Source organism: Tiliqua scincoides, chromosome 1 (assembly GCF_035046505.1).
Source record: "Tiliqua scincoides isolate rTilSci1 chromosome 1, rTilSci1.hap2, whole genome shotgun sequence".
NCBI classification, from domain to species: domain Eukaryota; kingdom Metazoa; phylum Chordata; class Lepidosauria; order Squamata; family Scincidae; genus Tiliqua; species Tiliqua scincoides.
The window spans coordinates 188504421-188529479 of NC_089821.1; the positions used below are offsets into that span (position 1 = coordinate 188504421).

The 25059-nt window shown below is 41.7% G+C and overlaps 1 protein-coding gene across 4 annotated transcripts in view; it reads left to right on the plus strand.

Moving 5' to 3' along the window:
• The window catches only part of KLHL32 (kelch like family member 32), a 77355-nt gene that overhangs the window by 49418 nt on the left and 2878 nt on the right, over positions 1–25059 (plus strand). For 3 of the 4 annotated variants that reach the window (XM_066612845.1, XM_066612852.1, XM_066612840.1), the window contains 4 exons: positions 11267–11993; positions 19209–19267; positions 22769–22961; positions 23902–23996. In XM_066612845.1, the coding sequence (XP_066468942.1) occupies positions 11267–11993; positions 19209–19267; positions 22769–22961; positions 23902–23996 (1074 nt within the window). The remainder of the gene's footprint in view (positions 1–11266; positions 11994–19208; positions 19268–22768; positions 22962–23901; positions 23997–25059) is intronic. The other variant, XM_066612858.1, reaches the window with a different exon arrangement.

The window sequence follows — 25059 nt, forward strand, 5'->3', positions numbered from 1 at the left end:
AGCATATTACTGCCTAAGTGAAGAGAAAGCACTAGAAGAATTTCTGAAATCACCCATTTCAAGTGCTGGTTGGCCTCCAGAAAAGTGTGCAAGGTCTGCTAGGATCTACCCAATTGACATTTCTTAAAGACACTGATTGTATAAGCTGGGGCCTCCACGTGGGACCCATATATGCACCTGCAATTCAGCAGGGCTCTTCTTATGTTCTTATGAGAGGGTGAGTCATATGGCTTTCAAATCAATTTTGGTAGTCCGACATCATCCCACTGCATGAAGCGTCCTTAGCTCTTACACGGACACCTTAGGCAGATGTTGAATCATTTGCTGAGGCAGATCCACCTCAACCCATCTCAGAGGACCAGCAGATGATTCAATATATGCCTTCAAGTATAGTGGAAACAGACTGTAGGATGCTGTTTTGTTGCAGGGAGTTGGTGTTCATCCCCTGGTATTGGGCTCTTTATTGCTGTTTTGAAGGATTAAGCAGTGAGTCTGTTTTAGTGTGGTGAGGACAAAATTTGCATCTTTGGGTGAAGAAGAAATGGGCCATGTCAGAAACTATATGTCTACTCCTATCCTGATGTATAAAAATAAAATTTTTTTAAGGAATTCAGAGAGTAAACATCTCATGGAAAAAAAATGAGTTTGCTACAGCTAGTACTGTATTAAGCAGACATTAATGTGCTGCTTTCTGAGTGGCAACCAACTCTACACTGACCATTTTAGGTGTTATCATAATTGCCTCTCTAACAGTTACTAATGCGGTTACATAGAAAATTTAAGTTGTTATTTTTGTTTTTTTGCTGAGGGCAAAAATATATATTTCATTCCTGGTCATCCAGAATGAATTAAGACGCACACAAATATTTGCCAATTTAAGCTTTGAGTGGGCAATAAGAAACTGTTTTTGCTTTATCTTAGTAAATAAGTAAATCCCTCATAGCTAAACCCAATACAGGGAAATCAAATCAGGCCTGCTCTGTTGCCTCAAGTGTAGTTAAGTTCATCTTTTTTGCTAAGGTTATACTGGTAATGCAATATACCATGGAAGAATCTAATATTCAGCCCAGGGTGAAGATTGGGTATGCCAGAGGATTAGTGTCAGGGTGCTTTATAGAAGTGAAACTTGATATACAGGCTGGAGACAGAGCTACAGAATCTCATTAAATTGCTGAATTGTTCATTACTGAGCACTCTCCCTTTAATAAAGTGCTCATTGACTTTGACAAATCCCCATCCCATGTCTTAAAGGACGAGAGTAAGAGATACCAGGAAGGGAAGGAAGAGGAAATTGCCCAAATTGGGGGGAGGGGGGAAAGGAAGTAATAGAAAAGCTGATGAGGAATTCTTCTTTTTGGTTACTGTAGCACATTAATCGGTGTGACATTGGCAATGCCATATGCAGCCATGTTGCTTATGCGCATACATGCACAGGAATAACTCTGATTTAGTATTCCCCCCAAGGCATCATCCACTGGTTGAGCTTCCAATAAGCATCGACCACAAATTTAATGGTGTCTCACCTCCTTCCTTTTCCCAAGGGCAGGACCCCTGGAGCGGATGGCAATATTGCCTAGGCATAAATAATTCCTCTACTGAGTCACTGAAATGATGACTCATACATTCAAGTTTAGGCAGTTTTGAAGAAAAATATTTGTCTGACTTTTTGGATGTCTAGTGAGGCCTGTCTATGGACAGAAACTATTGCAACTAGTACTGAGTTGTAGAGATAAATATTCCTTCGGTAGTTTTGCATTTTCCATTTCACCGTGAACTGCACCCTTGTACTTATTCAGGAAAGAAGTGGCTGTTGCCTCTAATAAACTGTTGTCTTACTTGAAACATGTTAGCATAACATGGATGTGAATTTATAAATGAAGTACACAGTTTTCTTCGGGTTTTAAGATTTGGGGGGAGGCATACATCTCTTCCACTCCTTTGGTATTTTAGACGATGTGTGATTATTTCTCCAGAGCATATGTGTCTGGTTATTATAAAATAATCTTTTCGGAGCTGCTCTGCAGCAACAGCGAGAGCTGGGGGAAAGGGGATAAAATGGCAGCAGTCCTCTCCCCAGCAGGGATGGTCAGGTGGCTGCTAGCTTCTGAGGCAGGCCTGATGAAAATGGCCACCAGGAATACTCTGAAAAGAGTTGGGCATGCATCCTCCCAATATGGGTGGCCTTTGTCTGCCACTTCTTCTCCTCACACAGCAGCCTGAAGCAGTAGCAAGGGCTGGGAAAGACTAGTTGGCACCAGACCTCACCCTAGTTCAGATGTTCTGGTGGCTTTTGCGACAGGCCTGGTATAAATAACCCACTTGTTTTAAGGGCAGGACTAGGGTTGCTGGTGTCTTTCACCTTTTGGAGGGGGAGAGGTAGTGTGGAGTGGGTTCTGGGCGGGGATTTTGAGCAAACAAAGAGCTACCAAACACCTTAGAATTGACTAACACAAGGTATGATAATTTTGGAAACTCTAGGTTGAAATCATTATTTTGCCTTAAGCCAGTGGTTCCCAAACTCTCCAGGACTTTGGGAACCAGGGTGAGTGCTTGCAGAGGACCAGCAAAGGCAGCAACATGATTGCCATGATCCCACTCCTGCTGGGGGGGGGGAAGGGTTTTCTTAGACTTACCTGTGGGTTGCTATGGCTCTTGGTTGGGTCTAAGGAGCCTACAACCCCCTCTGCAACCCTCCCTGCAATTTGGGGGGGGGGGAACAACAACACGTCTGGTTTTTGTTGCGAAACTGGAAGTATTTCCTCCTCCCTTTTTACCGTACTTTGGTAGAATCAAAGATTTTAGTGAAAATTTTTTGTAGCTTCACCTTTTCAGTGTTATGTGTTGGTGCAGCTTGCACTTAGCCTTTAAATAATATCCGATATTTAAACTAGTGCAGTATTTGTTCTTGCAGAAGGATGGTTGATTATCCCGTGTTTTGTGTGATGACTTTTGGAAGTAATTCCATGAGAATGTATATGTTAAACGTTTTACTGGAATTACTCTGGAGTTGGCCCCTCCTTGCTTCATTGGAAGCATGTTTAGGGCTCCAATCCTATCCACACATTCCTAGATGTAAGCCCCATTGAACACAATGGGACTTACTTCTGAGTAGGCATGCATGGGATTGTGCAATAAGATTGCAGCCTTAATTTCTCTGGGTTTTGTCTCAAGATTGTTGGAACAGCTAGCACTCATGGTTTTTCTTCCATGTTTGCCAGTGGGACTGGAATGCATGCATATGTGCAGTCTTCTTGAATCTCTTCCCAGGTGATGCTGTTTTCCATCCTTTATATTGATTTATTCTGAGCTTTCTCAGCATTGCTTTTCCCCTTCAACTTGTGCTCATTGGCTATGGGTTTATGCTATAAGTCTTCACTGTATTTTGAAAGACTGTGTCTCCTGTGGGTCCTCATTTTCATTTTAATAATGTCTATGCCACTTGCTTTGAGCAGTAAAGAAATTACTAGATTGCATTATTTTCCCCTCCGTGTCCTACAATAATATTGCACATGCATGCACACACAGTTTATCCTAGATTAAATTTTGAATTGCATGAATGTTCACATCAGAAACAAGAACAGATGTTGGTCTTCCAGCTCCAGATTTACGTATTCTCTGGAGTTTAATATTTGAGTCTGCAGTCAGTATGTATCAATGTAAAATATAGGGGGGCCCCCATATCCTCAGATCCCGGATCTGCAGATTCACTTATCTCTGATTGGGCCCAGCCCCCTAGCACACGCTACTCCGCATGCATCCCTTCCAGAGGCGAGGGGAGCTCTGAGCTCAGCAGAGGCCATTCATCCCCAGCCTCTGAAGAGCTCAGACTGCATCTTCCAGTTTCACAGAGAAACCAGAAGCGATGTTTTTAAAGCCTTAAAAGTGACATTTAAAATGTCACTTCTGGGTTCTCCCTGAAAGCGAGCGCCACCCCCGGACAGTGGGGACAGGTGTTTGCCCATATCTGCTGTTTCAGCTATCCATGGGGGGTTCCAGAATGGAATCCTCACAAATAGGGCGGCATGTCTGTCCAGGCCTCAAAGTAATAACTAGGATCCAAAAAGGTTCATGCATATGAAGTGCTTTTGCATACACCCAGGTTGTGTCCTGACTGCAACTCCTCGCACCCTCAAAGCCCACTCTGCATGTCTGGTAAAAGACTGTAAACTTAACCCTATTCAATTTTCCAGTGCTGATGCAGTGCAGTCCCCAAGTAAGGGATCAAGTATTCCCTTACCTTGAGGAGGCCTCTGTGGCTGCCTCCCCACTGCAAGATGCAGCACATACCCCGTTGGCATGGCTGTATCAGTTCTGGAAAGTTGGGTAGGATTGGGCCCTGTGTGGGGCGGGGGAGTGGTGGAGTGGGACCTTTGGGTCTTGTCCTGTGATACCAAAGTGCAGGCACAACAAGATGGTGTGTTTTGGAGGGGCTATTCTTCATTTCCTGTTGAGCATCTTTATTGATGAAGATAGATAGAATGCTAGGAGGTGGCAGTGAGATGCAAGTATCTTGTGGTCTTGTGTGTGCTCCCCGAGGTATCTGGTGGGCTGCTATGAGACACAGGAAGCTGGACTTGATGCGCCTTGGGCCTGATCCAGTGGGGCTCTTTTTATGTTGCTATTTAATCATCCCGGTTAATATATCAAAGCATGTAATCATCTTTCTGATGCTTTTTTTCCTAATAGAAATAGCTGCTATGAAGGGGCTGATCTTTGCGAGGACAATGGTTTGTGGGAAGAAAGAATCGTTTCCCTGCCAACAATAATCCCTTCAAGCTGGTGTTTTCCCATGCAGGTTCCATTTGTCACAATGCTGCAAATAGCTTTGAGGGAAAATAGTACCTTGTGACATTTTTTGGCAGAAAAACGAGCCTTGGGGGTGGGAGGAGAGTGGCATCTTTCTCCCCATGCACCACAGTCCTGATCCAGTTCTAAAGAAGAGACCAACTATGGGAGATATGATTAGTTGTTTGATTTATTGTCTAGTTTTGACCCAAACTGAAAAAGTGGAATGGTAGATAAGCGTGTGAATGTCTGCACTGAAGCAAGAGAATGCAGGCTTCTCAAGGCTAGTTAATGCTTTGCAACAGGTTTGATTTTTAAAAATCTCTTTCAAGAAACATTGTATGGTAATTGCTTCCAACAAAGACCATATAGATATAAGTAGAAGCATTATTCCAAGCAGGAGTCCCTTCTAAGTAATTGCCTCCAGCTACGAAGAAGACAAATGCAGAAACAGATTGCAATGTTTGCTCTTGCTCCCCTGATAGGTAGGAGGTTCAGTGTCAATTTCTTTTTTAGAAGATTCCCCCCCCCCAAAAGGAAAATCTAAAAATGTGCTTGGTTATGCAGCATGTGCTGAAATTCAGTTGAAATCAATGAGATTTAGATTTGAGTAATTAGGCTGAACTGATCTAACATCAGCATTTTGACTTGAGAATCCTGTTCTTGGGATAGGATAGTAGCTCAGAAGAACTCTTAATTGGAGTGACTCTGAGGATGTGACCCCTTTGTTTTGCCTTGTAATACTGTACCAGCATACACCCACCTTTTATGTATGTATTGCAATAAATATCAGAATCATAGTTATGGTCTGATGTATGCTGGGCATTCTGAAGACTTCAGGAGGCCAGTAGAAAATGCAAAAAATTCTGACATGTTACTTATAAATTTCAAAGCTAATAAAGTTGCTTTGGTAAATGACCAAATCTGATACTGATTGCTGCTTCTCACCCTACACTGTCTGGCTGCAGACATTCCTTTTCCTTGATGCAGATCACAGTGTGGTTGACACTGAAGATGTGTATACAAAAAGAAAGAGATTGAGGATGGTTCAGTGGAGAAAGTCAGTAAAACTAGTTGGGCATAGGTTGTTAGGAGAATGGAGAAGTTCTGGGAAGATGCTGAGTTCTGGAACAATATTGGATAAAGTCTAAGAGAGATTGGAAATACTATATGCTAAAGTTGGCAACTTTCACCCATTGAAATGGAGAACAAATTGAACAACACAGAAAGTAGATGGCTAGAATGTGTGTCTATTTAGACTTCCATTTTGTGGCTCCTGTCATTTAGGGCCATTTGTTGTGAACCGGAGCCCAAATAAGGAAATGGAGGTTGTCCTTTTTTTCTATAGTTGGGGGGGGGGGGAACCACACACAGATTTGTGTCAAATGAAAAGTCCTACAAAGCAGCCTTGATAATAATCTCTCTGCCAAGACTTTAAGGAAAAGAGAGCTCAAATTGGCTGCTGCAACCTGCTGATCAGGAAATGCATGAATGTTCATGCAGCTAACATTACTGGCTTTGGTCTCCTGTGGTGCTGAGCTGTAGTACTTGTCTTGGTAGTTCCTAATGTACTCTGAGTGTACATTCACAATCAGATATCTGATTATGTAGTTATTGAAATGAGCAGAGAGAGGGAAAAAAGATAGGTTTTATTTATAACCTTTGTATCCTTCCCTTTCTCCAAGGAGCTCAGTATGTCATAGCCTCACAACATACCAGTGAGGAAAGTAGGGCTGAGAGAGAGAGAGTGACTTGCCTGAGGCCACCCAGTGAGCCTGTCTGAGCAAATATAACTGGAGTTCACCAAGCACCTTCTCAAAGGGTGTCCTCTTCTATTTAGCAGAGCAACTGTTCTCCTTCAGCCAGCATGGCATCTATTCCAGTGGCTGTTACTATCACCTTCTTGTATGTTTCTTAAGACTGTGAGCCCTTTGGGGCAGAGAAGTATTTGTTTGTTTAACTCTGTAAACTGCTTTGTGAACTTCTTTTCAAAAAGAGTTCAAAAAGCACTATATAAATATTCTTATTAATTAATTGTAGCCACCTTATTAATCCTAATTAATTAAGCAGGACCTCAAAGGTGCTTGTGTGTAATGGTGGCTGATATGACAAAGCCACTTATGTCACTAAAGTGTGGAAAGCAGTGGTATACCCTTATGGTGTTCTTGGTGGGAAGAGGCATCTGGGAACTTCTCTTCCAGGTGAAATTTTGCTGGTTTCCAAAATTGTGTCTGTTATCTTTCTGTCCCTCTCATCTCCGTGATAGAACCTTACTTGTTTATACAGCAAAGCTAAAAAGGTAGATCAATTTGAAATATTATTAATATTGAATAGGTATGTAATTAAAGAGCAGGGCTCTTCTTGTGTATATGTAGGGAACTGGCTCCCTTTGGACATCTCCCCCAGAGATGACCTTACTCAACAATCCACATTGGACTATAACAGATTATACAAGCTTAAAAAAAACAACCCCAAAAGTATGTTTGAACAAATTTAGGATATTTTGGGGGTGCTGAATCAAAAAATATCGATTTTGCCCAATTGGGCTCTAGTGTTGGGGGTACGGCATAGCTATATGCTGATATAAGCAGCTTCCTTGTGAGGAAGCCGACTCCATAAGTTCTTCTTGAGGAAGCTGCTTGAATCAGCATATAAGGTGGCTATGTTGTACTCCCAAAACTAGAGCCAATCAGGCACAACCAATGGCATTTTTTGATTCAGCACTCCAAAAATACGCAAGAATAGGTCTAACTTTTAAGACAGCAAAATGTGTGTAGGTCTGTGTTATTGCAAGCAGTTGCTGAGCTGAATGTGTGGACATGGGAAATAATTAGACCTGCTTACTTGCGGTAAGTAAAGAGTAAACAGTACTGATATGCATAAAGTATAATATAATGCTTCTGTTTAGTGTTACTAAAGTGTTACTTGTAACAGTTTAGTGTTACTCATAGTCTTCCCAAGACCATGTACAGATGGCAAAACAAGAACTCACTCTCTACTTGGTCCATGATGTACATGTATGAACATTCCGCCCTTGCAAGGAAAAGACCATGCCCCTGCTTACTATTGCTGCTGTTTCTCCTTGGTTGGCAGTGAGTTAAATACTTTTGGTAAAAATGTTCTTTCTTACACTACAGGAATTTCCACTGGGTGCAATCTTGTCAAAATTAAGCACCATTAAGTCCCATTGATTTCAGTGGGAGGTGAAGTACGTGTTCAACTGCTTTCCATAGAAATCAATGCAACTTTAAGGTGGTTAACTTTGCCTGGGCCATTCCTCGTTAGAACTTCATTGCATCAACACCAGTACCCAAAGTTAATAGGACTAGTGGCACACACACATTGGGAGTCATTGCTATTAAAAATATGTGTAAAAGACCAAAGAAAGACCAGTTCAGTGTATTGACAGTGTGCAAAATGGATCAGAAGCGTTGTGGAATGAAGCAATATTTTGTGTTGGCACCAGCCTTTTCCTCTATACTGATCCTTTTTGGATACTAAATTAATCTTGGCTGCTAAGCCTCTTTTTGTTTTGCTGACCTGACCTGAATGCTGATGTACTGTAGACATGCGTGATTGGCCAGATATGTGATGTAGCTCAAGAACACAAAGTAAAGGGTCTTGCTGCTTTCCAAGTGAAATGTCTGCTCTGTTCAGCAGTACAAAAGGGTTCTCTTGGTTTTTTTGTTTGGTTTTAGTGCTCTTCTTCAGTCAGCCACTGAAATTGCAGGATGCCACGTGGTAGAATCGTGTAGAGATGTGCGAGAGTTTAGGAATTGAGACTGTGGAGTGATTTGTGCATAAATGGAATATTATGGTTCCCCTTCATCAAAATTAGCTCTAATTTGACTTGTTTAAAGCTTGTAAACATGCAAAGAGCCCCTCAGATGATCTTGTTTCTCAATCATTGCCCTTAAATTTTGTACTGGTTGCAGCCCAACTCAAAGCTTTAATACTGACAGATTGAGTTTGACAACCAAATTTTTTCTCTACATGATCCTCAAAAATAATCTTTGTTTGAATTTTTTTTCCCAAAGATAGAAAGTGTAATAAGTGTAGAAGTCTTTAAAGCTAGGGGTGACAATAAATTTATTGGAGAGCAGCAAATATTGACAAGAGATTTGTGCCGATCAATTATTGCTGCTACTTGGTTGCTGTTACTTGGTGTTGCCCCCTCCCCCCCAAAAAACCCAAATAAAATCTCTCCTGTCACTGTGAAGGATGTTAGCTGTAATAAACTGTCCTGCTAATCAAGCAACACTGGAAGGTGAGGTCATTGGAAGTCTTCAGTCTTTTGCGCTTTTTCAAGAGTGAATTTTGTTTAAATTACGCTGAATTCACACTTAAAGCCTCCAAGGAGTGGGAGGGAAAAAGAACCCTACCTGTGTTTTATAACTCTGCACTGTCAGAACTCATAATAAGTCAAATATTCTTTCTGAGGTACTCATAAGGGAGGGGGAAAAACCTGTAAATTTAAGAGTAATTTCAGATTGTAAATGAAAAAGAGAGGCACGACTGTTCATTTGCACCAATCATGCCTTCCTTTCATCTGCTCTGATTAGGCCTGGTGCGGTTTCATCAAACTACTCCATCACTGAGCTGTCACTCCAGCCGTCTGTTGATTGAAAACAATCAGGGCTCTGATGGCACAATTATTCTGACCCTTTAACTAGAGGCTGCTGTGATAATGAAAGGTTGATTATGATAGTTTGTGCCTCTTTCAGTTTGCCAAGAAGGTTAATTTGGGCATCAGACGGATGTTTAATGGGCGCTTGCTGGCTACACTGAGGTAAATGAGAACGTGCAGCCTTCGATATTGCACGGATATAGTTTGGCTGTCAATCATTGTCATTTTGAGTTTGTGCCTTGCACTCTGGAAATCGCATTTTATTTTTTTTTCGTGGGATTTAATTTATTCTGTGCCCTGAGGAAGTTCTTTCACTCTGTGACCTTCAATGTAGCTTTCTCTGCCTTTTTTTTTTGCTTCCCTTCTTCCTCTCAGATTGTACTCAAAGGCACAATGGAGCTAGTAGAACATCTCTCTCTCCTTTAATTTTCTCTCTACTTTAACATAGTTTATCACTTCAATCTTACACAGTATTTTTTTAAATACTTGTAGAATAAGAATGTCAAAAATTATTGTGCAGGTTTTGCTTTCCATGCAGCGTATCTAACAGTGATGTATGAGTACAGTCACCCCTCATCTTACATGCAGGTTATGTTCCAGAGTATGTAGCCTAGAAAGCTACAATCACGTATACTCACAATTGCCTTGAAAATCTCTTACAACTGGAAAATACATACTGTCTCTTAAAAATTATGAGAGACAAGCAGGGACTGAAACCTGATGGAGGGAACAGCAGCAGCAGAGAGGGAACTCTCTGATCTCGCTCTCAGGTATGTAATTAGCAAGCAGAATGGTGGGTGGAATTGCCTGCATTTTAAACTGCTATTTTTTGTTTTTGTTTTGTTGACCGCTTGAAGTTGAATTTGTGCGAGTAAATGCACTGAAGACAAAGGGTGAATGTATAGACTTATACAGGCCATCTGCATTACCCATGGATTCAGGACCTGTGGATTTGATCATCATTGGGTCCCAAACGGCCCAGCTTGAACACTGTGAAGGCCCTCTGGAACTGTACTCCAGTTGCCTGTGGAGTACAGGTGTTTGAAAATGGTGTTATTTAACTTATTCAGAAATCAGCCTGTGTTTGTGTAAGATAGGCTTACATCCTACACACTGGAAACAAACACCTGTACACCAGAAGGTGTTCTGAGGCCCATGAAGGCTGCAATCAGAAGTGACATTTTAAGGCCTTAAAAGGTTTTGGGAGGGCCTCAGTGTTATACTTTTTTCATTGGTTGCTTCAGGATTGTCTCCACGCATATGTACCTATCTCACCACTTAGGGCAATATCAGAGGGCCTTTGCTGTGGTTTTCTGCTGTCTATCTGAGATAGTTAGGTAGTTGTGAAAAGCTCTCTTATAAGAGGCCCATTTGCTCCAATTGCTGTTGGCCTTTTGCAACATTGATAAAGACATCATTCTTCTATCTGATTTTATCTATTGTTTGGTAACTCTTGTATTTGATCTGTCGTAACACTTTTGCTAAGATTTCTAAGCTGCGTCGGGAGTCTTTTTTTGAGACAGGAAGGTGGGCAGTTGTTTTTGTTTATTATTGGTCTTACGTTGTCACTTACTGTTTATGCAAACTAGCCATTCCTTGTACATTAAGATGACGTGTCACTATGCCAAGTCAACATATTCCTGTTATCATATATAAACTCTACAGATAGTCATAATTATTTTAGAGAAAATGAAGGGCTGCTTTTATGTATGCAGCAGATGAAATTTGGGAGTATAATTTTTTGTTGATAAGTTGAGTAATGCAAATGTACAGTTCTTTTAGGAACGTAAGCAGTCTCGCATTGAATTGTGGATAATGCTGATAATTTCATTTTTGATTTGTTTTCCTTTCTAGCTAGCTGTGAGTTGGTTAGAACACAACTGCCGTTACCAATACATGGATGAACTTCTCCAGTATGTTCGATTTGGGCTTATGGATGTGGATACTTTGCATACTGTAGCCCTCTCTCATCCCCTTATCCAAGCTAGTGAAACTGCAACCGCACTCATCAACGAGGCCTTGGTGTACCACCAGAGCATCTATGCACAGCCAATTTGGCAGACCAGAAGAACTAAACCTCGTTTCCAGTCGGACACTCTTTACATCATTGGTGGGAAAAAAAGGGAGATCTGTAAAGTTAAAGAACTGCGCTACTTCAATCCTGTGGACCAGGAGAATGTTCATATAGCAGGAATTGCAAACTGGAGTGAATTGGCTCCCATGTCAGTCGGAAGAAGCCACCATTGTGTAGCTGTAATGGGAGACTTCCTCTTTGTAGCTGGTGGGGAAGTTGAGCATGCTACTGGCCGCACTTGTGCAGTACGGACGGCCTGTAGATACGATCCTCGCAATAATTCATGGGCTGAAATAGCACCAATGAAGAACTGCCGGGAACATTTTGTGCTGGGAGCTGTGGATGAATACCTCTATGCAGTAGGCGGTAGAAATGAACTTCGCCAGGTTTTGCCTACAGTTGAGCGCTACTGCCCCAAGAAGAACAAATGGACTTTTGTTCAGTCATTTGACAGATCCCTTTCTTGTCATGCAGGATATGTTGTGGATGGTCTTCTTTGGATATCAGGTAGAAAAGGTTTTACGTGCAAATTGGGGGCTTGGCTGGTGGTAACATATAACTCAAATGCAAAGAATATGTTTGGGAAAGATTGGGCCTAGCTTTTACTGTCTGAAGACTGAGCTTCAGAATTTTGAGTAACGGTGGGTGAAGGAGTGGGAGATCTGACAGTGCTTATGAGCCAAAAATAATAACCACAAATTGCTGCAAAGGCAAATAGCGCAGCTGAAGTATATTTGCTTAAAGAAAGGGATAATCAAGTACTGCTCCTGAAGACTGTTGTTCAAGGAAATGTTTAGTCAAAAGGTGAATATTAAAACTTAAATTAAAAAAACCCGGATCCTTTCAAAAGTTTTCTGTTGGCACATTTTGGTAAAGAGGACCGCCCCCTTTCTTAGCCTTTAAAGAAAACTGTGCAAAAAGCCTCCATCAGAGCATTTTGACGGCAATGAAAGCAGCACACAGGACAGGGGTGAACACCACTTCCAGGAGGCAGATGGCACACACCTCCTTGGAGCTGCTTCCAGCAGCACCAAAATGCTCCAATAGAGCCTTTCATGCCACTTAGAAGCAGCATGAAAGGCTCCACTGGAGCCTGGGCTGCATCTTTCCTTCCCCCTTTCTTTCAAAGGGGAGCAGAGGAGGTACCTGTGCAGAAGTAATTATGGTGACAGTGATGTCACTGCAATTACTTTCAGGTTAGGATGGGGGGGGGCGGCAAAGACAGAGGTGGCCCGGGCGGAGAAAAGCCTAGGACCGCCTCTGTCTGTGCTCATTTCTAAAGTATCCACTGTGGATTTTGAAAGTTGTGTGTTTTGCCTTTTTACAAGCCTTTTAAGCTTGGAATTTTCTAGAAGTCAGGCAGGAGGAAAGGACTGAGGGAAACCTGAGCTACTAGGAAGAATAGTGATTGGACTAGTTTCCACCATACCAAAGGCAGCACCCATCTGAAAGGGAAAGATGCCCCTTTTTTGCACCTCAGGTGTTAGTCACCAAGCTCTAATTTTTATTGATTCAGAGATTTCTAGACACCTGGATTTTTGGCTCCCAGGGAATAAGGCTAATTCACATGATTCCGTTTCTTATTTTATGGCTGCAGCCATTGTATGCTCCTGGAGAGTCTCTTCTTCCAGAAGGAACACAACAGTGCTACTATATCATGTAGTAAAGATGTTCTGGGCTTGAACTACCTCATATTGCAGATGGGGAGGTCTCATGATGGAATGTTTTTCCATGGGGAAAAAAATTTCTAACACCATGGCAAACTAGAATGTCAGAAAGCTATTTTGCAACCCATTTCCCGGACATGCTGGTTTCTGGAGAAGTATTTGCCGATTTGATCACCCAGTTGTAGTTTGGAGTGATACAATCCATGAATATTTTAATCAGATGAATTGGTGTTTTAATCAATCTATCAGTTGGTCCTCTCTATTTTCATTGAATACTTTCCCAGTTTGAGTGATTCTTCTGACTCGCAAAACTACTGTCATTTCATATAATTATTAGTTTAGTGTGTGAGCAAAATCACACAATTCCGCTTTGACATTATGCCTTCAAACCAACTCATGCTTCTTTTCTGCAGGTCAGATCTGGAAGACACAGTAGTTGGTGGCAGGGTGTTTTAAATCTTCTTTCACCAACTACTTTTTCTCCACAGTTCCTTTCCTCTGGCAGGGGTTCCAGATCTGGTTTTTCCATTACAAATGCTGACCTGGAACTGACTTTTGGGGAGAAACAACTTGCACTGGACAGAGTTGTGGAGGGGGAACTACAGATTAGGGCAGTGGTTCCCAAACTGTGAGATGTGGCTCCTCGGGGAGCCACAGAAACCAGCTAGGAGACCCACGGAATCCTTGTAAAAAACCCACCACCCTATACAAAGTATAGGATTGTGGTCCTAATGGGGATCCCAGCCAATGGCCCTGTAGGTCAAAGGAGCTGCCAGCTGCGAAAATTTGGGAACCACTAGACTGGGGAAAAGTTAAACATCCTCTTCCCCACCATTTCAAATCACAACAGTCTCTATTTAAGAAGACAAATGGCTGGACTTTAAAAGTGATCTCAACATATTTCTATTGGGAAGTAACTCAAGTTAGGAAGGAGAAACATGGTTTTACAAAAGTATGAAGAGTTTTATAAATATTTATTTTAAGGACTGGATACAAGTGGAACTGACAAGGTTGCACCAAAATCCATAAATAATCCATAAATTTAATCCATAAATTTTGATTTTATTTAAGAGATTTAAATGAGCGCTCAACTTGTGGTTGTCTGCTGGAGATGATTTCAAGCTCCCTTAGCATCTGAACCTTTTAGGATTCTGTGAGGAAAAGTTAGTCTAGGCTCTTTATGCATGATCTCCTGTCCTTTTGTATAGTGGAGAACCAAATGGGGATAGATCAGAAACACATTTTGTAGCTATGTATTCATGTGTTGAATGGAAATTTAAGGTGTAGTAGAATTACTGCTACTTTTTCAGGTTTGGCTATTCATTGATATGGTTGTTCACAACAAATGGCATGCATTTTAATTCCTGCTTAAAATGTGTTGAGGTGAATGGGATCCATTGTGGGTTTGAGTTTGATGCTTTCTTCTTGCATGAGAAAAAAAAGAAACTGCAATATGAACCATAACATGGAAGGGGAGGGAAATACTCTAGCCCAGTGGTTCTCAAACTCTGGGAGTTTGGGAGTTGCTGCACGTCTTCGCAGGGGAGAAGAGAATGCAATGATGTGATTCCCAGGATCGCTCTGCTGCCAGGGCTGACGGGCTTCATTTTATTTACCAGTATTGACAGTGGCCTCTTGGGGGTGCGGGGAGCCCCATGGAAGCCTCTACAGGACTCCTCAAGCCTCAGAAAATCTAAAACTAAAGATAGCGTCTAACTTCCGGTTTTTGATTGTGAAACCAGAAGTGGGTCACGAACTTCATTTTTAGATTTTCTGAGGCTTGGGAAGCCCTAAGGAGCCCTTCTGTGGGGCTCCCTGCACCCCCAGGAGGCTACTGCTGCTGGTGAGCAAAATGAAGCCTGTCACCCCAGGCAGCGAAGCAGTCCTGGGAATCACATCACTGCATTCCCCCCCTCCCCGACCCTTAAAGGGGCAAAGACAGTGTTTCTCAGGCTGGGCCATTGTGAAGCCCAGTTTAAGAACTTCTGCTCTAGCCTCTTTTATTCTCTTTGCTGGGACAGTCAACTTTTATCTTTACACTTTGGCAAACTGGGTAAGGTTGCAAGCTCCATCATTGGCCTTTCCTGTTCATCTTTGGTTTTTAAACAAAAACTAATGTCAAAAGTTACAGGGGGTGGCAGGGCTGGGTAGAAGAGCAAGCCATAATTGTTTATGGTTGAAGTTGATAGGACTGATAATTGTTTATGGTTGAAGTTGATAAGACTGAAGTTGATAGGACTAAATCAGCATTTCTCAACTGGTGATTCACTTACATACCGGTGGTATGGGAGGTGGTGTCCACTAGTATGTGCGGCAGCCCTGGACACTTGCTGCCCAGAAGCAAGATTACGACATGATTTACCAAATCACAATGCAACATGATGCACCAAACAACTGTAGGAGGCTTGGTAGGCAGGCAAAGCTCCAGCACATGCTTTTTGTGCGCTTGAAAAAGTCCTCCCCCCCCCCACTCTGAGCCTCTTATCAGTGTTTGATGCATCATGTCCCGGTCTTGCAGGCCTTCCAGCCCAGAAGTAACTGGCGATGATGTCATCACCACTTACTTCCAGTGGCATGTGCAATGGGCCGGCATGCACGAAGTGGTGCAGGGCAAATGAAACATTGAGAAATGCTGGCTTAAATCCAAGTATGTCAAGCAAACTCATTCTGAAACAATTAAATGAAGATCTGTAGAATCCCAAGTCAACGCTGCTCAACTTGCAGGCAGACAGTACTGAGGAACTGAAAACAAATTTTGGTATAGAATTGTACTACAGTTTGGACTGGATGCTAGTCATCCATATATTACCCCTTTGCGTGCAAATGCTAAGAACATAAAAGGCCTTCTGGATCAGAGCAAAGGTCTGCCTAGTCCAGGTACCTTAGATTTCACAGAGAGGCAAACTGGATGCTCCTTTCCCTGTGCCAGTTTGTTTAATCATAAGTCAGAGTGTCTTCCACATGAAGGCAGACAGCATCTGACATTTTCACAGAATACGAATGAAAAAATGCTAGTTGAAATTAGTACAAATCGGGTTTTAAAGAAAGGCATTAAAAAAATATCATTGACACATGAAACCTCTGTTGACCAATGAAATAATGGCTGAGTCTATGCCACCATTTGGAAATGAAGAAAGCCATGAGAGGATGCTAGCTGTCTATAGCCACCCTGGATACTAGGAAAAAATGCCAGGGAACCAAGTACTCTGCAGTGTTATAGCATTTCATGGCTTCGGAGACAGTATGCTGGACTGAATGGTCTATTGATTTGGTACAGCACCGTTTTTATAGGTTTAGCCAGCAATTAGCTAGCAAATGGAATTTTTTTGAAACTTTTACTGAACATATTTTTCTGCTTCTGCATTTGAAACCCGGATATATTTATAGATTGCTTGACTTTTAAAAGAGCTTTACAGATTTTATTTATAAATGCATCCTGATATCATTCTTGTAGTAGTGCTGTTGTTCGCTACCTCCTTTTATCTTTTAGAAAGCAGCTCAGATGCGTGAAAGAAATTGCCTTTTGATTGTCCCACTTACGATGGGAACCATCATTTTTTTTTTTCTTGGTGCCATTTAAACTTTTATTTCTTCACTTTTTGGGAAGCATTCTATTTCCATTCCTCCACTGCCTACAGGATTCTTAAAGTGGTAGCTCAAGGGGGCATTACAGGCTTGTTAAATTTGAATTTTGGGAGGATGTTAAAAAAAAAAAATTGAAACTTTCACTATAGCACTTCAAAGTTAGGATAAACTTGGTTTTGAAAATTGATGCTGATAGGGAATGGCATACTTAATGGCAGATGAATCTATAGAAAGCTGTTAAGATGCAGATTATCCCCCTGGGGAGAAGGCAGAGGGTGCTGGGGGAGACAGGAGAAGGAGAGATCAAAACTGCCAATCTGCAAAATATACTTGTTGGCAGGGAAGGCATGGAATCTCTGTCTGCAAATGCGGTGATTGCAGGGGGCAGTGTAGCAGCATGTGGCAGCCTAACCTAAGAGCAGACAAATCAGCTTGATGACTTTCAAAGCCAGAAATACTGCTGCAGGCAAGGGTATTTGATCTAAAGGGGGGTGGGGTGGAGGAAGGAGAATTAAAACATATAGAGACTATTATTAATTCCACCCCTGTTTTTGTGTAGTCAAATCTGTATGCAAATCCATGGCATCTCATTTTCAAAGATGAATCTTAACATTATATATTATGTATATGGGGGCAGAATGTAGAAGGAATGTTTAAAATTTCAGGTGTGCTGAGAACAGAATCTATAGAGGTAGCGTAACCCAGTTACAAAGAAAGCAAGACAGGGAAGCATACAAATGACAAATGCTTATTGGACCCAATTCACCAGCCCCTTCACTTGCCAGGACACACTGAGATTTTGCAGCTCTCCTTCTCAAGTGGGGTTTGCACAACAGGGATGCTGGAAGAGGTCAAAGATGTGAATGCAAAGAAACAGAATTTGATTCTTCTGATGTTTTGAAATGCTTTGGCCTCCTCCTTCAGCCATATTGTCTCCCAAGCTTCGTGTGCTTCAGTTTCCCTGTCACCTCAGGCAATTGGCTCAGTATAGCTGTTCGTGTGTTCTGCCCGCATCCCTGTGCCCTCACTTCCGCTATCTGCAGGTTTCTCCACTTAAAATGACTGTTTTCCATTTAATAGAATTAATTCCTCAAGAGAAGGCCCTCTCAAAATCTATTTTTTTAAACCCCTCTCCTTCCTCCATGCTGAACAAGCCCTAAGTAAGCGAGCAACGCCCTCCACCCCAAACTCATCCCTCTGAAATATGCAAATATGCCTTTATCATCACCTCACAGAACTACCAAGCAGTCTTTTGTTGCTGTAAAATACCTCTTTTAACTAGCTCTTGCTTACCTGAAAATTTCAGAATGGCAGCTTTGGAGGTTCACAATAAAATGTGGACGGCAGATGTGCCCATTATTTATTCAGCCAAGGTTTGCCATTTCTAATGCAGTCATTTTGCCATTTCTAATACATTCTAATGCAGCATCTTCCAGGGAGGCTCTCTTTCCCAGTCCCTTCCTGTTCCCTTGGACTTGCATAATAGTAGATCAAATCTCAGCCTCATGTTTTTACCTCTCCCCGCCCTTCCGCCACTAAGTATTGTCACCCTCTGAGTATGGCATAACACCTTCCTTTTTTTCTTTGGCTAGTGTGTTAGAGTGCTTTTCTCTCTACCTCCTTGCTCTTGTTTAAAGCCAGTATCGGGACATTCATTCAGTAGGATCTGCTGGAAAATGGTGACGCAGAAATGTACCAAATGGGTCTAAGTCCAGTTTAACGCAGTACATCTTTGTGGTTGAAATAGGGAAGAATTAATTAAAATGTCCCCCTTTAAAAAAATGAACCTATAAAGGAAAAATAACATCATGCAATTGCCTTATGTATTGCTTAGCAACATTCTGTCTTTAAGCCTTTCCTCTCCGTTATTCAAATGTTCATAACTGTATCGGTGGCAGGGGGATTGCATGTGAAAACACACATACACAACCCCTCGTTAAGCCATAGCCTTATTCCTGCAGACAGATTTCTTACAGTAGTTCGATTAGAAGTGTCTGGGCTTGAAGGCCATGGTCCAATAAAATGTCTTTTTTATTGGCCTTCAAGCCCTGACACTTTTAATTGGACTATTGGACATTCTGGCCATGAAAGCCTCAGTGTGTGTGTAGATATCTTACATATGTAGATGTATGTAGATGTCTTACATATGCTTGTGGCACATAGCAGTAATAAGCAAGTAAGTTGTAATCTACCTTTTACAAAACCTTTTTTTGTATGCTTTAGGCTTACAAGAGTATAACTCCCTCCGCCCCCGTATTGGTCTGAAAAACTTGAGTCAAAGGGGCTATATGGTTAATTCTTCACTTGATGACTAAGAAAACACGAAAGTGAGACTTGAAATAAGCGATAGTCTTATTATGTATGTATAGTTGCAACATTAACAGAACATTTCCTAGTGCTATTTTAAACCTTGAATTGCCTTAAAGTATTCCTGTGTGTGTTCATGTAACCTTGTAAACATTTGTTATAGGTGGAGTAACAAATACAGCACAATATCAGAACAGGCTAATGGTGTACGATCCTACTCAAGTAAGTTTTTATACTGAAGATACTTATGTTTACAAAGAGAACATAATGTTTGATTAACTCATTTTTGCCCATCCCACAGGTGTGCACATTTGGTCCCTATAAGCAACGTTGGGCAGAAATGGCTTTAAAGGCAGCCAAACTGTTCTGCACCTGCATCTTTTACCTTGTATTTCATTCACAGCAGTATCTCATGTGAACTAAACTGGAACATGATCCTTCCCTATACAAGGGTGAAACTTGTACGCATGGAAGGATCCTCATAGGACTTAAGACAGCTCATGGTGTATACCTGGTGTATTCCTTAGTGTATGCTGAAGCTGTTGACTACAAATGTCTGCATGGACAATGTGTATATGTAAGAACATAAGAACAGCCCTGCTGGATCAGGCCATAGGCCTATCTAGTCCAGCTTCCTGTGTCTCACAGTGGCCCACCAAATGTCCCAGGGAGCACACAGATAACAAGAGACCTGCATCCTGGTGCCCTCCCTTGCATCTGACATAGCCCATTTCTAAAATGAGGTTGCACATATGCATCATGGCTTGTAACCCGTGATGGATTTTTTGTCCAGAAATTTGTCCAATCCCCTTTTAATAAGGGGTCTCCACCATCCTCCCTGTGTCTATCTCTACATTGTAAGTGATTTGAGCTCTGAATCTCCAGTATGTTCCACAGCACAGAGAGTGAGGCCCTTTGTTCTTTCTGTGTGACAGCTCAGTGCATCCAAAGAGCCCTCTCTTTCCTCTCGGCATGCTGCGTGCAGTGTGTGCTGTGGAATGAGAGGCTTGAGTTTGCCTCCTCTGTGTGTATGTTGCACCCTAATGAAGAAGGATCATGTCCTTGACATTCATTTGCATACATTGTTAGTGCAAGGGAATTCAGTGGTTGACCATATACTTGGCTTATTTAAGGGTTCCAAGTTCAATCCCAACCTCTCCAGTTCTGAAATCCCAAGGAACAAGGCTAGGAATGGCAATAGCTCTCTAGTATCTTGAGCTAATTAGGGCAACCAAGACATATGGTTGAACTGATGACTCCACGTGGGATGTAGTTCCTCTCGCTGTGTGCATATATGCTACACTCCATGGCCAGAGATTGTGTATGAAGCATCAGATGATAGGGACTCACAGCAGAGAATGGCCACCACTTTCATGTGTTGCTTATGAGCTCCCAGCACTTGGTGCACCTATAAGTAAGCTGATATAAAGAAGAAACCCAACGGAAAATTCTTACCCATGATAATGGGAATAACCAGAAGATTTAAAAGTGAATACTTATCTATAGGTTTTGTTCTGTCTGTTCATTTTTTTTACCACTGTCTAGTTTAGTCTACCTTAAATAATGTTCTAACTTGTCAAATACATATCTCAGTAGAATATTTTCACCTTAAAAATGAACAACTTTTAAATGGGTTCATCTTCAAGTTTTTGGAAGGTTTGTTAGGTTGTTGGAAGTTTCCGTTCTTCTCAAGAAAGTGGCTCAGTTCTTCAATGTCAAACGTGAACACAGGATTCCAAGTTCTCCTTGGCGAGAGGAATTGCTCTGCATACTTGGGGATATTTCAGTGTGCAGATGGATCTTTTTCCTTTGTATAGGAGTGTTTCTGTGGACACAGAGCTCAACATGTGCATTGTAGTTGTTAACACTACAGCACAGACACCTATGCATCTTGGAAACTTTAGAGGACTAATTCCTGCAGATATTGATGGTTCCTGTTTTTCAAAAGAAGTGAAACATTTTGATTTCTTCAGAATCAAGTGCCCATAAAAACTTGCTGAAAAGCTAAAATTCTAAACCCACATAGAAACTATAAAACTTGAGCCTCACGATTACTTGGTAGACAGTGATTTGTGATTATAGAAAAGGAATTTGAATTATAACACTCTCCTGAGTGACCTCATAAGCACTAGTAGGATTTTCAGCACAATCTAGCCCAGTGGTTCTTAATCTGTTTTGGGAAGCTTTTGAGAATCTGATGAAAGCTGTGGACTCCCTCCCCAGAAAAATGCACATGTGCGTGTGTGAACACACACATTTTGCACCCAGTTCACCGACTCTCTGAAACCCATCTGTGGACCTCCACGGACCTCCAGGTTAAGAAGTCCTAATCTATCCTACAGTAATTTAAATTACATGTTTCACTGTAAAGTGTATAGTGAAACATTAATCTTTATACAGATGTGTGTTGATAGACCAGGGACAGACAACACTTGCAGAGACAGACCAGGGACAGACAACACTTGCTCCCAGTGTGGAAGGGATTGTCACTCCCGAATTGGCCTTTTCAGCCACACTAGATGCTGTGCCAGAACCACCATTCAGAGCATGATACCATAGTCTTTCGAGACTGAAGGTTGCCAACATATGTGTTGATAGGAAGAAGTTTCAGCTTTCTTAAGTATATATGATTCAGGCCTTAAGTTTTTGTTTGGTCCCATTTTTCATGTGCATTAAATAGTTTGCCACCTTTTTTTTGAGGCTCAGCAGCCATATTCTCTGACTGCAGGGCAGTGTGGGCTCCCGTTAAGCTAAAGCCACAAACAGTTAAAAACAAAGAGTTGCACGTTAGCATTCTTTAAAATGAGGACGGCTTCGTGTTTGTACACACAAGCTCTTCTTAAAAATTCTGCTGGCATACTGTGTACGGTGGGCACTGGAAGAACCTCACATCTGCTTGTGCCTTGCTCAGAATCTCAATAGCTCTATCATTTGGTGCTACTGCCTGTTTCTGCACTAGGCCTTTGTGGAGTGCTGATAATGCCTACCATCTGCCACCGAGCACACAGCTACCTGCCAACAGGCAGGCTGGGGTGACCTCTGCTTCTCTACTGCTGATTAGTATTCACATACTGGCTTATTAGGAATGACCCCACCAGGCCCCTCTGTTTCATTGCCTTTGCAGTGCTTGGCGGCTTACCTGGCAGGCACTGCTGTGGAGGAAGCTAAGATATAATCAGGGGATGCAGGCAGGCTGTGCAAAGCAGACGGTGTCTATAGTTCTGTGTCAAGGGACTGTACTGCTAATGCAAATATTAATTCCTCCTAGTCAAATGCTACACAGTATAATGGATAGCTATACATTAGAGGGGCTAAATGGAGCAATTGTTTTCTGACTTCTGCTACTGTGTGCCCACCGCACTCACGCTTTCTTCCTCAAATAGCTCAAAAATATGTTGCATCACTTCCTACCCTGATGAAAAATATCATTGCGTAGCTAAATGGTGGAACATGTTAAGCAATAACAGGAGACTGGGCTAATGCGTCTATGTTTTAGGCTACTGTTTGGATAGAATGTCATTTGTTGCTTCACTCTTAGGAGATAAATTATGAATGAAGAGGCAGCTATTGATCAGATTTATAATATTATTTTGAAGTGGTTTTGTGGATATATATTTGGACAACATTTATTGGAAGGCACTTGGAGCCCCAGTTAAAGGAAAAGTGGGTCATAAATTCGTGTGTAAATATTAAGGAGATCCAGTTTTTTTGGTCTGTTTGCAGAATAAATGGCTAAGCCGCAGCCCCATGTTGCAGAGGAGGGTGTACCATTCCATGGCTGCCGTCCAGAGGAAGCTCTACGTTTTAGGTGGCAACGACCTGGATTATAACAATGATCGGATTCTTGTCCGCCACATAGACTCCTATAATATAGACACTGACCAGTGGACCCGTTGCAGCTTCAGCATGTTGACAGGCAAGTGTGTATGTGTGTTTTAACAGAGTTGTAGCAATACAACCAAAAGTACAAAAGAAACCCAGCTCTTAAAAAGTTTCATTTACATGGCTGGATTTTGCTGTTTCCAGTGGGCCCCCAACTCATTCAGCTTCGTGGCAGTATCATCATGTTGTGAAGCAGCCGTCTCTGGAATGTTTTTGTCTGCACACCATGTAACGACACTGGCTATACTAGGCCTATATCAGGCCTACATAACTTTTGATCCACCTAGCCATATCATCTTCTTCCTGCCCCCGCCACTGCTCCTGCCATGTATAGCAACCTTAGAAGTTTGATACCATTCCTGGTTTTGCTGTTTGTCTGGGGCGACAAAAAAGAGGAACTGTCAGTAAACAGTAGCCACAATAATCAGGAACCACAATTCTTGCATTGGGCTCGATGGTTTACAAGCTGTGCATGCCTATTCTAGCTCGGCCATCCTCCTTTCTCTCATGACCCCTCACAAGTATCTCTTGCTATTATCATTTAATGATTGGTGGGTTTTGGTCCTATCACTAATCAAGTGTGAGGGCAAAGAGAGAAGGAAATGAAATAACTTCAAGTGTCTTCTTTCCTCCTCTTACTTATAGATGACCAGTGCACTAACAAGACTGTTATTTCACATGCTATAAACACAGTGCTAGTGAACAACTTGCACAGCTGCGGAATGTGGGAACTTTCCCTTCTCCTTTCATCAGTAGTCTTCTGTGCATGCTGAAACACCATGCAGTTGGGAGCATACTGATAAGGTTAACTATCTGCCCACTCATCTGCTTAAGAGGATGTATAGCAACTCTTTACATTTCATCAGCTGACAACTCAAACATTTGTGCATCAGCATTTTGCAGTAAGTATTAAGGTCTTTGGTATTGAGAGGCTAATTCAAACCCACAAGTTTTTATTTCTTTTTGCATTTCAGGCCAAAATGAATCTGGAGTTGCTGTCCACAATGGCAGAATATATCTAGTAGGAGGCTACTCCATTTGGACAAATGAACCCTCTGCATGTATTCAGGTGAATGATCCAAGTCAGCATTTCTCAACATTTGTCCCCCACTGTACCACTTTGCATGTTCCACCTTTTTGTAGCACTACTGGAAGTAACTGGCGATAACTTCCAGATTAAGACGCAACATGACTAATACCTGTCAGAGGCTGAGGTTGGTCAGGAGGGCTTTTTCAAGCACACAGAAAGCACATGTTGGACTGCTGAGCTGAGCCTCCACCTGCTGCTTGTCACGTTGCATTGCTGTTTTCACTGCCAGGTGACAGAGGTCCGGGGGTATGATGAGTACCACCAGACACCACTTCATGTACCACAAGTGGTACAAGTACCACTGGTTGAGAAACACTGATCTAAATTCCTTTTGGAACATAAGGGTTCTGTAAGGCTAGCTTTCACAGAGCTGCTGTTCAAACTGGGACATTTTTTTTAAAGACGGAGGAGAGAAAATGGTTGATTTCAATATCTAAAGAAGTTCTTGAGGAAAAAGCACATTTCAGTAAAATAGCAAGTACATAGTCTCCAAGTATTAATATATGTAGTACTTTTTGTATAGGCTTTTTTAAGACTATGGTTATAATCTGGGTAAATATTTAAAAAAAAACAAACCCAAAATAGTATATTCTCTGAACTTCATAGTGACCCAGCAATATAAAGTTTTCTGGTGTTACAGTTGAACATTTCTTTAGGGACTAGTATGCTTATACAGAGAAAGCAGATAAACAACAAGTACAGATTGTGCTTGCTTCTTGACAAAGACTTGGATTTGTTTAATGCTTTCATGCATGTACGGATAGTTACAAATCTGACTTCACAGTAGATGTCACAGTGTTGAGCATGAGACTGTCTAGTGTTGACTCCAAGTTGTAAGTATATTAGGGAAAACAATAAGTCTGTCTTACATTAGTTTCTTTTTAATTTTCTCATTGGGGAAGAATTTACTAGTTCTTGGAGAAAAAACACAGCAAAGAGGATGCTATTTAATAAAGGATAACAGACTGTAGTAAGTTCCACAATGGAATTGTATCACTCTACAGAAGCTCCAAATAAGGCTGGATCTAAATATGTAGCAGCA